The sequence below is a fragment of the Hemitrygon akajei genome, chromosome 1 (genome assembly GCF_048418815.1).
Source record: "Hemitrygon akajei chromosome 1, sHemAka1.3, whole genome shotgun sequence".
NCBI classification, from domain to species: domain Eukaryota; kingdom Metazoa; phylum Chordata; class Chondrichthyes; order Myliobatiformes; family Dasyatidae; genus Hemitrygon; species Hemitrygon akajei.
In genome coordinates, this window is record NC_133124.1 from 119,845,048 (window position 1) to 119,859,689 (window position 14,642).

Here is a 14,642-nt window from a genome sequence, read left to right on the forward strand (position 1 = left end):
GCTGTAAGAAAAGGAGCATAAAGAACAGATTAGGGAGTCATGAACAGAGGAGGGGTGGAGATGATGTGTGTGGTGGTGCCACATGCCACTCTTTGAAAGCGGCAGAAACTGGGAAAAGCAACCTGTTGACTGCGAAGATCAGTGAATAGAAAGTGACGACAGAAGAATCCTTGTTCTGTCCAGGAGGCAAGGGTATGAAAGATGATGTGCAGGAATAGATCAGATGTAGCAGGGGCTCCACTCCCTACAGATGACAGCATTAACTGTTCTATGCCAGTTTCTCTCTACTGTACACAAACCACCTGCCAGCCTTCTTCACTTTATCCCACCAGCATTTGTATTCATTTTCTTCTTTGTTTTCCCAACTTCCCTAAATGGAAGTTACATCAACTTTACTTTTTCCATATGGAAGTAAACTCCATACTCCAAACATTCTTAAAGTGAGGGAGTTTCTTCTTCAGTTATTAGGGTTAGGGATTCAAGCTGTAGTATGCTCTTTACATTCAGCTGATTAAATCCTTTTATAATGTAAAGGGGGGTTTCTTCTTTTTCTTTGTTACTGTGTATGTTAATCAAAATGGCTTCTTTGTTTTGTTAAAAGTAGGAATGCTTCTTTGTTGCGAGAGAGTGCTGGAAGCTTGTTTGGGTTCAAATTTACTGATAACGAGAATTGTATTCCTCTGTAAACCAATTGGGATTAATGTTGTTCTTTCTTCTGAGTCCGTAAACTATTGTTGGTGGGCTTTTGGGGAGATCGGCGCGAGGGGGTGAGAGAGAGAGGACGCGATGCTGTAAACTGGGTGAGGAACAGACCCCAAGTGAGGGTCCAAGGCCAGGAGGTACCGAGGAGAGGAGACGAAGATAGATGTGCTTGGTTGGCCACTTCGGGTGGTCCTGAGCTGCGAGTCGAGGAGTTCGGAGGGGATTGAATGGGGGCCAGAAGACTTCAGTAATTGAGCTTCAACTGTTGTGCACGAAGTGGTTTGGACTTTGATAAGTTTGGCACCTTTTCTTTATTTTCTTTTCCTTCATGTATACTGTATTGTTATTAATTACTTAGTTATAGTAATCTTTATAAACTGTAATCATTGTAATCGCATAGGGTGTACTGCCTGTTCTTTGGCGAGGCGGGGACATCACACAGCATCCACACCAGCTGATTACCCAGTTTGGCGGGGCCGAAGGCTGCTCCCCCTAGACGAGAATGAGCTGAGCGAGCCTGAAGCGACCCAGGGGGTTACAATAATTTTTTTTTAAAAGAGCTCTCAAGTCTCGTGCATAACAATTCAGTGGTAATGCAAGATTTCTCAACCTCTCTGTGAATGACAGCAATTTGTCAAGTGACGTGTAGGATTGGTACCAGAAAGTTTCCCAGTTAATTCCCAAGCTGGTAAATTTTAGATAAGGCATCAACTGCACTGGATCCACAATATCTTAAACAATTAATTAAAATAAACAGCTTTAGAACATGGCATGTTCTGTTGAATAGTACTACATTTCCCATTATGAAATATTAAGTTAGCACACTAAGCATGGATATATACTCTGATAGGTCACATGCAATTTGGCTTGCAACCTTTACCAATCAGATCCTTTATCAATTTAAAATTTGTGTTTTTTCTGTACAACTCAGATTAAACTTGACTTTGAAATCCTGTGCTAACCAAGGGGACTCACTACCCCACAGTGAGTTTTTGTAATAATATGGCAATATTACTAGCCTGCCATAATATTGGCAGGCTACTATTATGCACATCAACATATGTGACCGTTCAGACATATTGATGTATGCTGAAGTGTGTAATGCTAGCTTGCCACTTCAAATCTGATGTTTCATTAATAGGGCATTCAGCAATTTTAGTTTGCCAGTAAATTCTGGACAATTAACAGCAAGTCAAAAGCACTTACTATCAATATAATGGAAAAAGATACCACTTCTATGCTACAAATTGTATCAAACTGTATTGTAACATACTGCTAAATAATTTGAGCCAATTGACAGTTTACCTTGAGAAAATGACCATGAAGAAACTGTTGTAATGTTGCTGTTGAGAGACAGGCCTGCATTTAGTGTCAGAAAGCTGGAGTTATTTTCAATGCTTTCCACTTTGCAAGTAGTCAGCATTCAAACAAAAATAAAGTTCCATGACTCCCACAGATTTACTGATCATTCTGTAATGATCTGTTTTCACATTGACATGAAAGTCTTTTTCTGTTGATCAGTGTCAAAAAAGCCACATTAAATCCACTGTGATTCAATGTTGTAAAACAATAAAACATGAAAACTTCTGGATGGTGGGGGGTGAATATTTCTTATAGGCATGGTAGTACTGAAGACCTGCACTCAATAGCTAGCTGTACCTCTAGATAAGCTCTACCTGACAATGGGGAAAGTTGCTCAGGTATATAACATGTAACACCATAAATGAGCCATATGTCAAATAATAGAGTCGGAGTATAGGAAGGAGATAGAGCACCACGTAACATGGTGTCATGACAACACCTTTTCCTCAGTGTTAAAACAGAAGTTAATCATTGACCTTTGTAGGGAGAAAGAGGTTGGGCAGTGCACATGCTCATCCATATCAATGGTGCCAAGGTTGAAAGCTTTAAGTTCCAAGGAATTTACATCACCAATAGCCTGTCTTGGTCCACCCATATAGATGCTACGGCCAAGAAACCTCACCAATACCTCTACTTCCTCAGGAAGCTAAAGAAACTTGGCACGTCCCTGTCAACCATCACCAATTTTTAATTGATCTACCATAGAAAGCATCCTGTCTGGATGCATCATGGCTTGGAATGGAAACTGTTTTGCCCGTGACCGCAAGATACTGCAAAGTTGTGGGCACAGCTCAGCACAACTAGGAAACCAGCCTTCTTTCATGGATACTGATTATACTTCTGACAGTACTGACTCACCAATAAACTGCTTATTAACTTCAGACCTCAGTACGTCTTTGATCCAAACATGAGTTCTAGAGGTGAGGCAAGAGTGAGTAACCTTCAGTTAGTATTTGTCTGGCTGCGGCATCAAAGAGCTATAAAACTTAAATCAATGGGAAAACAGCCCAGTGGATGAGGTTTTACCTTGTACAAAGGAAGATGGTCAAGTTTCTCAGGACACTGTCCAAGTCCAACCATCTTCAGCTACTTCAATGAAATTTCTGCCATCAAAGTCAGAAGTGGGGATGGTCACTGATGATTGCACTTTCAATTCCATTCAAAACTCCTCAGAAAAAGTTACATCTACACACAGGAAGGCCTATACAACACTTAGGCATGGACTGATAAATGGCAGTTAACATTTTCACCCCAGTAGAGCAAATGCTCAACTACACCAGGAGTACAATAACCTATCTTTAATTTTAAACAGCCTTATCATTGCTGAGTCCTTTACTATCAACAATTACAGGCCGACTACTGACCAGAAACTGGACCAGCCACCAGCAGATCAGAGAAAAGGTTCCTTGAAGAAAACAAATCACCTTCCTATACCCCAAAGTCTTTCCATCAACAACAATGCTGCAATATAATCTGATACTCTCCTGATGAAGGGTATTGGCTCAAAACATCAACTGTTTACTCTTTTCCTTAGATGCTGCCCAACCTGCTGAGTTCCTCTAGCATTTGTGTGTATTGATCTGGATTTCCAGCATCAGCAAATTTTCTCCTGTTAATGATATCCTCCATTTATTTGCATGAGTGTAGTTCCAACAAATCTCAAGTAGCTTGATGCCCTATAGGACTAAACAACAACTTGATTGGCATCCCACATCACATCCTAAATATGCATTCTCTCTGCTACTGCTACTAGTGCACTGCGGCAGCAGTGGACATCTACAAAATGAACTTCCACGCACAGAACCACCTAATAATACGACCTCTACACCATGAGTAAGGGGAGCAAGTGCCCGGGAAAACTAATACTGATTAGGAAATATATGGCCAGTCCTTCAAAAAAATCACTATTTAAAACTTGGAACTCTCTATCCTCTATCCAACAGTATTATGTGAGCATCTTTAACCAGAAGGATTGCATGGAAGAAACTACTGCTGTGTACAATGCAGGGAATCAATCCAATACTATTCTATACAGACATGGAATAAAAATGATTGACATTAGTAACTTCAAGAGGAAACATCTGCATCATCCTCTTTGTGAAAGATAGAGATACTTTATTGATCCCAAGACAAATTACCATGTCACAGTAGCATTACAAGTGCACAGATACAAACATTAGGCAAGAAGCAGAAAGAATAAAAAGTAAGTTACCACTAGCAGTTTAACAGGACGGGGTCATCACTTCCCCTGCTATAGGTTGACTCAGAGCCTAATGGCTGAGGGTAAGAAGGACCTCAGCACTCTTTGGAGTAGTGTAGTTGTCTTAGTCTATTACTGTAAGTGTTCCTCTGTTCAGCCAAGGTGGTATGCAGAGGGTGAGAAACATTGTCCAGAATTGCCAGGATTTTCCATAGGGACCTTTGTTCTACCACAGCCTCCTCCTGTTTGACTCCAAAAACAGAGCCAGTTTTTCTAATCAGTTTACTGAGTCTGTTGGCATTGCTCATGTTGATGACATTGCACCAGCACACACTGCACAGGTGACAACAGACTGATAGAACATGTGAAGGAGAGGCCTGCATACTGCAAAGGACCTCAGTCTCCTCAGGAAGTAGAGGTGACTCTGGCCCTTCTTGTACACAGCCTCTGTGTTGGTTCTCCACTCAAGTCTGTCATCCAGGTGCATCTCCAAGTACCTGTAGGTCCTCACCACATCAACGTCCTCACTATCAATAGCAGCAGGGAGCAATGCAGGGACTTTACCTAAAGTCCATCACCATCGCCTTTGTCAAGAAGTTCAAGTTGTTGCCTTTCCTCCAGCTTTTACGGAATACCTCCACTCCAATTCTTCAGACCAACAGGAAAAGATTGGCACTGAAGGGGAAAAAAGAATGGGCAGCTATCTTAAGACAAACAAATTGGCAAACTTACGCCAAATGGTGGAACAATTTCCAGAGGAGTCAGTCACCCGGAATCGTAACTTTGTGGGGTAGGGCAAAGTGCCATATGAAGTAGAGAGCTCCATAACTGGAATATCAATAAAGAAGAGCTCAGATAGATTGTTTGGAAATTAATGTACAGATTGATGATTCATATTGTATTGACGTTGGGGAAGGGCAGAAAAGATGGTAGTGTCGGTTGTGTGAAAAATCATACACTTATAAACATGAATTTCGGTTACAAATCTGTAAAACCGAAGTCAATATTTCAAATTTGTACAGGTTCTAGAATTGTTTTAGTTTCTCTTGTATATTTGATAGTATCTAATTGGCTTATTTCAAAGTTTGGGTAGTGATTCCACTTTAAGGTCAAAATTGTACTCCTGTATTTCGAATCCAGTTGATGGTCATAAATATCTCTAGTATTTGACTGTGCTATTCTGTTGATCAGGAGCATTGACTTCAATATGTGTACTGTCGTTTGTTGTGAAAGCCATTAGTTCAGTTGATGGCATCTTACAGATACTAGTTGGGGAGTGTTAGGTCTTTCCTGATGTGGTTTGTTTATCTCTAATTACTAGATCTCACTACTTCTAACTTCACAGCTGTTGTTGATTACTTATTATCACATTTAGCAATTAGTCTTCAACATTAGGTCAGCTATAATCATTTGTACATTTCATTTAGTGGATAGAAGCACTTGTTAGAAGTCAGCAGAATTTCAATCAATATTTGAATCTGCCTTTCATTAGAACACTGAGAAGTACTGTCTTTTTACACTGGCTCCTTGCGTGCTGCAACACGTTGGTGAATAACAAAATCGTCTTCAGCTACAGCTATGCTGGGACTGGAGTCACCAAGCTTAAGAAAACAGGAAAACTCTTGAGCGAGGGCAGAATAGTATACATCTACAAAATGAACTTACATGGACAGAACCACCTAATGATATGACCCCCTACTCCAAGAAGAGCAAGGGCAGCAAGCGCCTGGGAAAAATAATACTGATTAGGAAATATATATAGGAAATATATAGAAAAAGTCACTAGATTTAAACCCTGGAACCCTCTCTTCTATCCAACAGCATCAAAGGAATAACTTTAACCAGAAAAGATTGCACAGTCCACTTCCACCTTTAAAAGGAAACTAGGGGTGGTCAGTCACACCCAGAATGGGGGGGGGGGGGGGGGGATTATTTATTTATTTAAAATCAGGTCATCAGCACTTAAGAATCTTCAATTTCATATTTACCTCAGATTTATTTCAATTTACCTCACATTTCACATTCCTTTTGAAATAGGAGGGGGCCATTTGGCCTATCAAGTATATACTAGCTATCAGAGCGATCCCATTAAATACATTCACCCACTTGGTTCTCTGCAACCCACTTCCACTCGTGTGTGGATCAATTCAACCTTAATTCTCCTTCCACAGACCTACCTATACCAGGGGCAATTTATAGTGGCCAATTAACCAATGTGCCTTTGGACTGGGAGAGGAAACTGCAGAACCCAGGGGAAAACCACATGGTCACAGAGAGCATGTGCAAACTCCACACAGACAGTAGAGGTCAGAACAGAATCTGGGTCACTGCAGGTGTGATGCAGTGGCTCTATTTAACTTGTAAGTAACCTAAAAATCATCATTCTGATTCCAAGACTAACACATACTTCAATTTTCTAGTTTTGAATTTGAATATACCAGATACTTACTGCTTTTGAATTTCACAAGCTACAAAAAAAATGTTAGCTTTAAGTAGGGATCTTACTCATGCATTCTGCATAATCTCTGTGGCCATACATACCGCAAAAATTGCTGATTCTGCAACACTGCGCCTAGACCTTCAGTGCCAAGTATTGCCTTTTCCACCCCCTCAAGGAACATTCAGAAAATTCTGGGGCATTTTTAGCAGACTGATGAGAACACCTACTGAGAAACTGACTAATAGAACAGCTTAAATTTATGGTATTTATCAACAAGATTATCATGGTAGTAAAGTATTGGCCACTGATTTTATCATGTTCATTTTAAAGAAACAGGAAGAGCCTTTAACCCAAATCAGTTTTACCATTCAATCACACCATGGGTAATCTGTGATCTAACTCCATTTACATGCTATTTAAGAAAATAAAGCCAAACAGTTTACAGCACGGAAGCAGTCCCTTAGGCCCAACTCAGCTATGTCAACCGGTATGTCTTTCTGAACTAGTCCATTTGTCTACATTTTGCGCATAACCATCTGAGGCCAATTTTGACAGGTGTGGATTAGGATAGGTCTTTTGTCGGGCAAAGCTTGGAAAATAAGTGGCCTTCAAAAGTGGAATTTTGATTTGCCTATGTTCCCAATAGAATAAAAGACAAGTCTAGCAGGTTTAGGGAACCTTGGATGTGAGGGATATTGAGGCCCTAGTTAAGAAGCAGTATAACAGAATCAGGTTTAATATCACAGCCATATATCTTGAAATTTGTTAACTTAGCAGCAACAGTACAATGCAATATATGATAAATATAGGAAAAAATTAAAATATATACAGTATACATATGTTAGATTAATAGTAGCGCAAAAGCAAATAAAAATGTGAATATAAAGTATAGGCAGCAAGGAACAAATGAGTACAAGAAATATAAGAAAACACTTAAGGAAAACAGGAGACTAAAAGGCATGAGGTTGCTCTAGTAGACAAAGTTAAAGACGAATCCCAAGAGTTTCTACAGATATATAGAGAGCAAAAGAAAAGCAAAGCTGAGGTAGTAAATTGGATTAGACATTGGCTTCGCAGGAGGAGCCAGAGAGTGATGGTAAACAGTAGCCTCTCTGACTGGCGGCCTGTGACTAGTCGTGTGCCACAGCCATTGATACCCAGTCCACTTTTGTTTGCCATCTATATCTGGATCATAATGTGGTGCACTGGATCAGCAGATGACATCAAAGATTGCGGGTGTAGTGGACAGTGACAAAGTCTATCAGTGCGATCTGGACCAGCTGGAAAAATGGGCTGATAAATAGTCAGATGAAATTTAATGCAGACTTGTGCAAGCTGACGCACCTTGGGAGGACAAACTATGATACACACAATGAATGGTAAAGCATTGAGGAGTGTGGGAGAACAAAAGGATCTGGGAATATGGATCCATAAATCCATGAAAGTGGCGTTACAGATAGATAGGGTCGTAAAGAGAGTTTTTGGCACATTGGCCTTCATAATCAATGTATTAAGTACAGGAGATGGGACGTTATATTGAACTTGTATATTTGTGAGAACAAATCTGGAGTGTTGTGTTCTGGTCACTTACCTACAGGAAAGGTATCAATAAAATTAAAAGAGTACAGAAAAAAATACAATGATATTGAGGATATACGTTATAGGGCAAGGCCAAATAGGCAGGGACTCTCGACCCTGTAGCTTAGGATTTGACAGAGGTATATGTAATTATGAGTAGTACAGAGAGGGTTAACAAAAGCAGGCTTTTTTCATTGAGGTTGGGTGAAACTTGCACTAGAGATCATAGGTTACGGGTGAAATGTAGAATACTTCGGGAACCTGAGGGAAACTTCCACATTCACACCGCCCTCTGAGTGGGCAGCAAGCTGCCAGTGGAACTGGTTGATTGCAACATTTAACATAAGTTTGGCTAAGTACATAGATGGGAGGGGCATGGAGGGCTATGGTCCAGGTGTGGGTCATTGAGGCTAGGCAAAATAGCAGTTCAGCATGGACTAGATGGGCAGAAAGGCCCTTTTCTGTGCTGTGGTGCTCAGCGTCTCGTTATTACTTTGCACTCTCACATCTATGAAACTACAACGTATAATCCAGACAAAATAGTGCTCAGACACGTGTACAATAAATCACAATCCCCTTGGCCTAGGCGGCATCGTGAAACGTACACACTAACTTCCTGAAAACACAGCTAAGTTCTCTATTAAAATCACTAGGACATCACACTTCACGATTCCAAGGTTAAACTGTAGTATTCATTGGTATCCAAAAACCACAATCATCAAATTAAACATGCGCAGTATTAGAGTAAAAGGTTAAAATAGAGGATCCGTGCGGTTAACTCGAGTGTTAGAAAGTTTGGTAAAGTTTCGTTACACTTACCAAAACAATATCCTTAATATATTAGCCACAAGTAACACCAGGCAAACGTGGATGGAGAATCCCTCTGAATTCTGGGTTCGTTTAATGTCCCTATATTGAGGAATGTAAGGCAAGACACCGCCAAAAATCATTGCTACTGCCGCTATCCAAGAAGCCAGCTTGCTGACAGGTAGGGCGAATAGCTGTAGAGAGCCGAGACGTTCTTCCATTTTTTATTTCACACCCAGATTCCAAACGTTCCGAGAGAGATCGTCAACCCCTTCTCAGGCACCAAATCTCCAATCGTCAACCGGCTGGTGCATTGCGTTCGTCGCCTTGTAAAAGGTCCCGAGGGCGCCTCGAAAGTGTAGGGTAATTGCAGTGTTGAAATGTGCGCCGCGGAGAGACCAACACGTCCTTAAAATCTCTCGCGATGTCATTTAAACATCCGGATTTCCTCAATGCCACGCCAACAACTGAAATAGTAAAAAGCGTGATTATTGTTTCGGGAAAAAAAAAGCAATAAAAAACCATCGTTTTATTCCCACTGTAAGGAAAAGGAGGAGTTAAAACAGGTTACATTTTATTGATTGTAAGCCATCCATGTTATGTCTCACTGGAAAGTACATTCTGTATTTCTAAGACAAAGCATTTGTTTATACAGTAGTTAGAACCTTCAATTGCATTTCGATACTGAGTTTGTGAACGTTACGTTCTTCCTTTCCCAGATAATCCTTTAAAAGATCATTAAAATGAGTAAGATAGGAAACAATAAAATGCTGATACTAGAAGGAATTGCAATAATGTTCTTATCTCTCACTGATAAAAAAATGAAAACATTTGTATCTTTTCAAGAAAGACTCCTCTCTTACACACTCATTGTTCTCTTGAATTAAGTCCCTATCTCCCCAATTAATAAGCGGCAGTGTATTGATACAGCTGACGTTGCCACCAGTAAACGACTTTGAGCAGTTTTAATTTATAACTGACCCTCCCACTAACTGATGGTATAAAGACTTTACATTGTTTTAGGCAAAAGTAATCAGAATGCATATGCAATTATTGTTCCTGCCTTGAGATTCGTTCCTGCAGTCTAAGCATGTGTTTTTTTTGTTATTTAGGGAAACGGCGTGGAATAGACCTTTCTTGGCCCTTTCAGCAGCGCCACCAGCAACCCGCCGGTTTAACCCCAGCCTGATCAATTGAGAAGTTGGAAGTAGCAAGCTGGGTTCCAGATTTCTGATGGCCATACAATTTCCCCTAATGTAAGGCAATGATATATCTCTAAGATCAGGAATGGAAAAATCAGTGACTTCTACTGAAAATGTGTGCATCCTTGGTGAGGATGGACTACAAAGGCCAGCATAATGGATAAGGAAAGCTATCAAAGATCTAATGATCCGAGTCATGGACTTGTCACCAGGCAGCCATTTTAAGGGATCCATGGCACATCATCGAGAAGGCTGATGCACAATCAACTACAAATGTTGAAGAATTATCAGGCAGCAAACCAAGAAGGATGTTAAGGGAATATTTCTAAATTACTGTTGTCATCAATTTCAGTGTAATGCAGCATTTCCCAACCTGGAGTCCACAAACCCCTCAGTTAATGAAGGGGTCCATGGCATTAAAAATGTTGGGAAGCCCTGGTGTAATGATAGTAGACTTTATTAGTTTCATTATCACGTGATTAGGTCCTCTACAGCCCAACAATACACTGAAACGTGCAACAATTATATGCTCGAGGAAATAATATCAGGAGGAAAGGGGAATAAGAGAAAAATAAGGCAATTCTAGCTATAAATCTGAAAGAAAATGGATTTACAGGATTGTTAGTTTATTTATTTCCAATTGCGTGTTTGGCTTAAAGCAAAGCAGCTAATGTACCTAACACCTAATAGCACAGTGTCTTGTGCCTGATTTCCCCAGGGTCCATTTCTGCCTGAAAGCTATCTAGTGAGTTCGTCATTCACTTTGGCTACAAGTAGCAGAACAGAATCAACAATATAGTTTACACTTATTGAAGGCCAAAGATCCAAACAGCAAAAATTGGGATTGGCTGATTAGGCATGCTGAGCTGTAGAGCCTTCTCCACCTCCTCTTGGTCTTATAAAATACTAGAAATGTAAAACTGTTAAGATCATTCCAAATCTCAGTCATCCCTAATTGCAACTTCCTCTAGACCAACACACACAAAATTCTGGAGGAAGCTGGTAAATCAGGCTTCCTCTGGATGGGAATAAACAATTGATGTTTCAGGCCGAGTCTCTTCATCAGGACTGGAAAGGAAGGGGGCAGAATCTAGAATAAGGTGGGGAAGAGGGAGGAGGTGCAGGGTTCTTCCAGTATTTATGGGTGTTGCTCTAGATTTCCAACATCTGCAGAATCTTGAGTTGTTAACTTTCTCTAGCCCAGCAACACTTCAGAATCCCTACTCCAGTTTTGAACAATGGAACAAAGACTTGCACACAACAATAAAGAAGCTGTTTCAATGGTCCATGAACCTACAAGCTTCATTATTCCATCTTACAGCATTTACTTTTGTAATTAGTATTAATTTTATGTCTCTGCATTGTACTGATGCTACAAAACAAAAACAAAATCATGAAAATAAATCTGATTATACATATCCAATTTTCAGTGATTAAAGCCACACCTTGTCTTCAGTTGCTTTCTTTTAGTAAATTCATTCACCAGATGTGGGCATTACCTATACAGCCAATAATTATTGCACATATTTAATTAACCTTGATAAGGTGGTGGTAAGTTGCTACCTTTGCACCCCATATGGATTGACTGTTCCAGCAGTTAAACACTAGAATGAGAAAACGATCAGTACCAGAATTTAAACAGGAAATTGCTTGTGGTAGAGTTCTCAGGCATCTCCTGCCCCGATCTTCCTGGGTGGTAGAAATTGAGGATTTGGGAAGCACTGAAACTGCTGTTGATGGTATTCACCAAACCCTCAGTGTGCCAAGAGGGAGATAGGCAGTGTTTAGTGTGAAGTAATGGCTGCCACTCAAGCACGCCGTTTTCTCCCAAATGCTGTAGAGCTCTGTGTTTGCTGCTGCTGCATTCATTCAAGAATGTCAAGAGTAGTCTCAACATAAAGTATATTGCAGATAATGAAAATACATTAGAACACCAGGAGAATCACTAACTGCAATACACACAGCCTCTAACCTGGTTTAGTAGGCATAATCTTTGTGACTATTCCAGTTAATCTTCTGCTCCTTCAGAATATCAGATGTGAAGAGCTCAGCATTAGTAATGCCACTGAACATCCTGGGGATTATTAACTCATTACCTACAGTTGTGAAGTGAAATTGAACATTGGTAAAATCAAGAACCCATCCTCACTTCTGACCTTTTAATGGAGAGGTCAGTGATGATGCCCAAGGACTAAATGTCTATACTACTGTACCATCCTTGATAACTAATTATTTCAGCCATGGGTCAATGAAAAGCTCCCCCCTCCCCAACAATGTACTGTACTGTCATTCTTAACACTGTGATGCCATTTTCTATCTAACAGATATAAATAAAACATATCCCTACATACTACCTGAACCATATTTGAAAAAAATTACAGTTGGTATGAAAGTGTTTCAAATTTTCGTTGAAGGTCTCTCCTGAGTTGTTGCATTTTGTAATGTAGTTTTTAAAATATTAGTTGCTCGTGTGGCAGCAGCCTCTAATAATCTATTACAAGTGGGTCACGAGATGGAACCACGGTGTGGGGTCTTGATGTCCCGTGTGGATCTGCAAGTTGACACATGAACATGTATTTTCTCAAAGAAATCTTAACATCAATTAGAGGTGCATTCTAATGGCACAAATCCCGACTCCTTTCCTTCTCCCATACTCGCCCCGTTTTTCTTATTCTCCCCACCCCTCACATCCTCCAAATACACCCAATTTCTTCACTACCCCACCAAACCCCTAACCTCGCCTCCTCAGTTTGCAGTCCTCACATTTCCCTCGACCCCCTGCCTCACTCCGTCTTTCCTCAGCCCACCAACTTTGCTATATCCACCCCGCCCCACGGATTTAATTACCCCCCCCCCCCCAGACCCTCCCACCATCCCTCCCTTCCCCACTTACCCGGGCCCATTTCCTATCGCCGGCGCTCATCTGCCAGCCGCCAGACCTTCCCACTGCGCATGCGCCCCTACAGCGGCCACTCCGCTGGGTCCTAACGCCGTCGGATTGTCCCGTGTTCTGCGGCTCTTTATTGGCGATGCGCTCCCACAAAACGCTGGAGGGACTCAGCAGGCCAGGCAGCATCTATGGAGAAGAGGAAACACTCGACGTTTCGGGCCGAGACCCCTCATCAGGACCCCATCGGCTGAGTTCCTCTAGCGTTCTGTGTGTGTTATCTGCAGATTTTCTCCTGTTTTTACAAAAGGTGTATTACCGCCACCTACTGCACGGGAGTGTGAGGAGGATTCAGGAGAGTGGTCGTAACACCTACCACCAACACCTCCCCCAAGAAGAAATGACACTATAAATAAGGATAATAATTAATGATATAAACCCCAATGCTATTGACTTAAATGGTATCAAACTACCCAACAGGTTTTAAGAATTTATATACTTGCTTATGCATCTCTGGTGCTTCTTGACTATAACCCCACCAAGCTATCCAAAGTAACAATATTGCTTCCCAGTGTCTGCTTTCCCTCTCACTCACGTGCCCTACATTCTAATAATACATGTGGGACTTTCTCTGAAAGTTCACACTGTCTACTTTCACCTGAGGTATGTTTACCAAGGCTGAACCATGTGGCATTTAAACCAATATGGTCCAGGAATTGTCACTTCCTCCTTTCTGGGCCTTCCTCTCCTCCAAAGTGGAGTAACCTTTTCCTGTATTCCATATAACTGTGTGTGTATCCCACAGTCCCTGCCAGCTTGAGAGAGCGTGGTCCTTAGTTAAAACATTTGCCTCCCCCTTAGTGGAATAACAGTATCAACAGCACTTGTCTTCATAGATTGTTGATCCAGCCTTTTGACGGCTTCATTTACATGAGCTGGGATCCACAAAAAGCAGACATACGCTCCTAAATACTGCAGTAGTAATAGTGTTTGTCTAACAAAATGTCTGGACGACTACAGGACACACCCACCTTAAGACTACACAATACAGAGAAGGAATCAGAACAGACAACACGGTTCAGCTGTACATCCTCTATCCATGGCAATGCAAGGATTGCCACCATTTCAATAGTATAAACTGAAAGTTTATTAGATAACCTTTTTCTAATTGACACCTGAAACTCTGGGACTTAGACTGCTGCACTGGGTCTTTAGAACCATCTGTAAATGCTGGAACCATTCCATGATATTGATGATGCATAATAGAGTCACCACTACCTCTGGGCGTGTTCTACCAAAGTATCAAATCTACCCTAGGTAAAGGAAACTACTCGATGTTCCCAACAATCTTTCAATATATTCTTAGTTGGATGATTATCCTTGTGACTACAGAGGTGTGCCCAACCATTCATAGCCATCTGCAGTCTTCACAAATACAATGGCACCTGATCCATTTCCACCTGC

General features: G+C 41.0%; 1 protein-coding gene across 3 annotated transcripts in view; it reads right to left on the reverse strand.

Annotated features, from left to right (window-relative positions):
- Positions 1-13,464, reverse strand: part of slc66a2 (solute carrier family 66 member 2) — a 47,473-nt gene extending 34,009 nt beyond the window's left edge. For 2 of the 3 annotated variants that reach the window (XM_073050787.1, XM_073050766.1), the window contains exons 1-2: positions 13,185-13,464; positions 9,102-9,556 (exon numbers count right to left, since the gene is read on the reverse strand). In XM_073050787.1, the coding sequence (XP_072906888.1) occupies positions 9,102-9,310 (209 nt within the window). In that variant the 5' untranslated portion in view covers positions 9,311-9,556; positions 13,185-13,464. Of the gene's footprint in view, positions 1-9,101; positions 9,557-12,263; positions 12,388-13,184 lie in introns of those variants that run through there. The other variant, XM_073050776.1, reaches the window with a different exon arrangement.
- Positions 13,465-14,642: the final 1,178 nt, after the last annotated feature.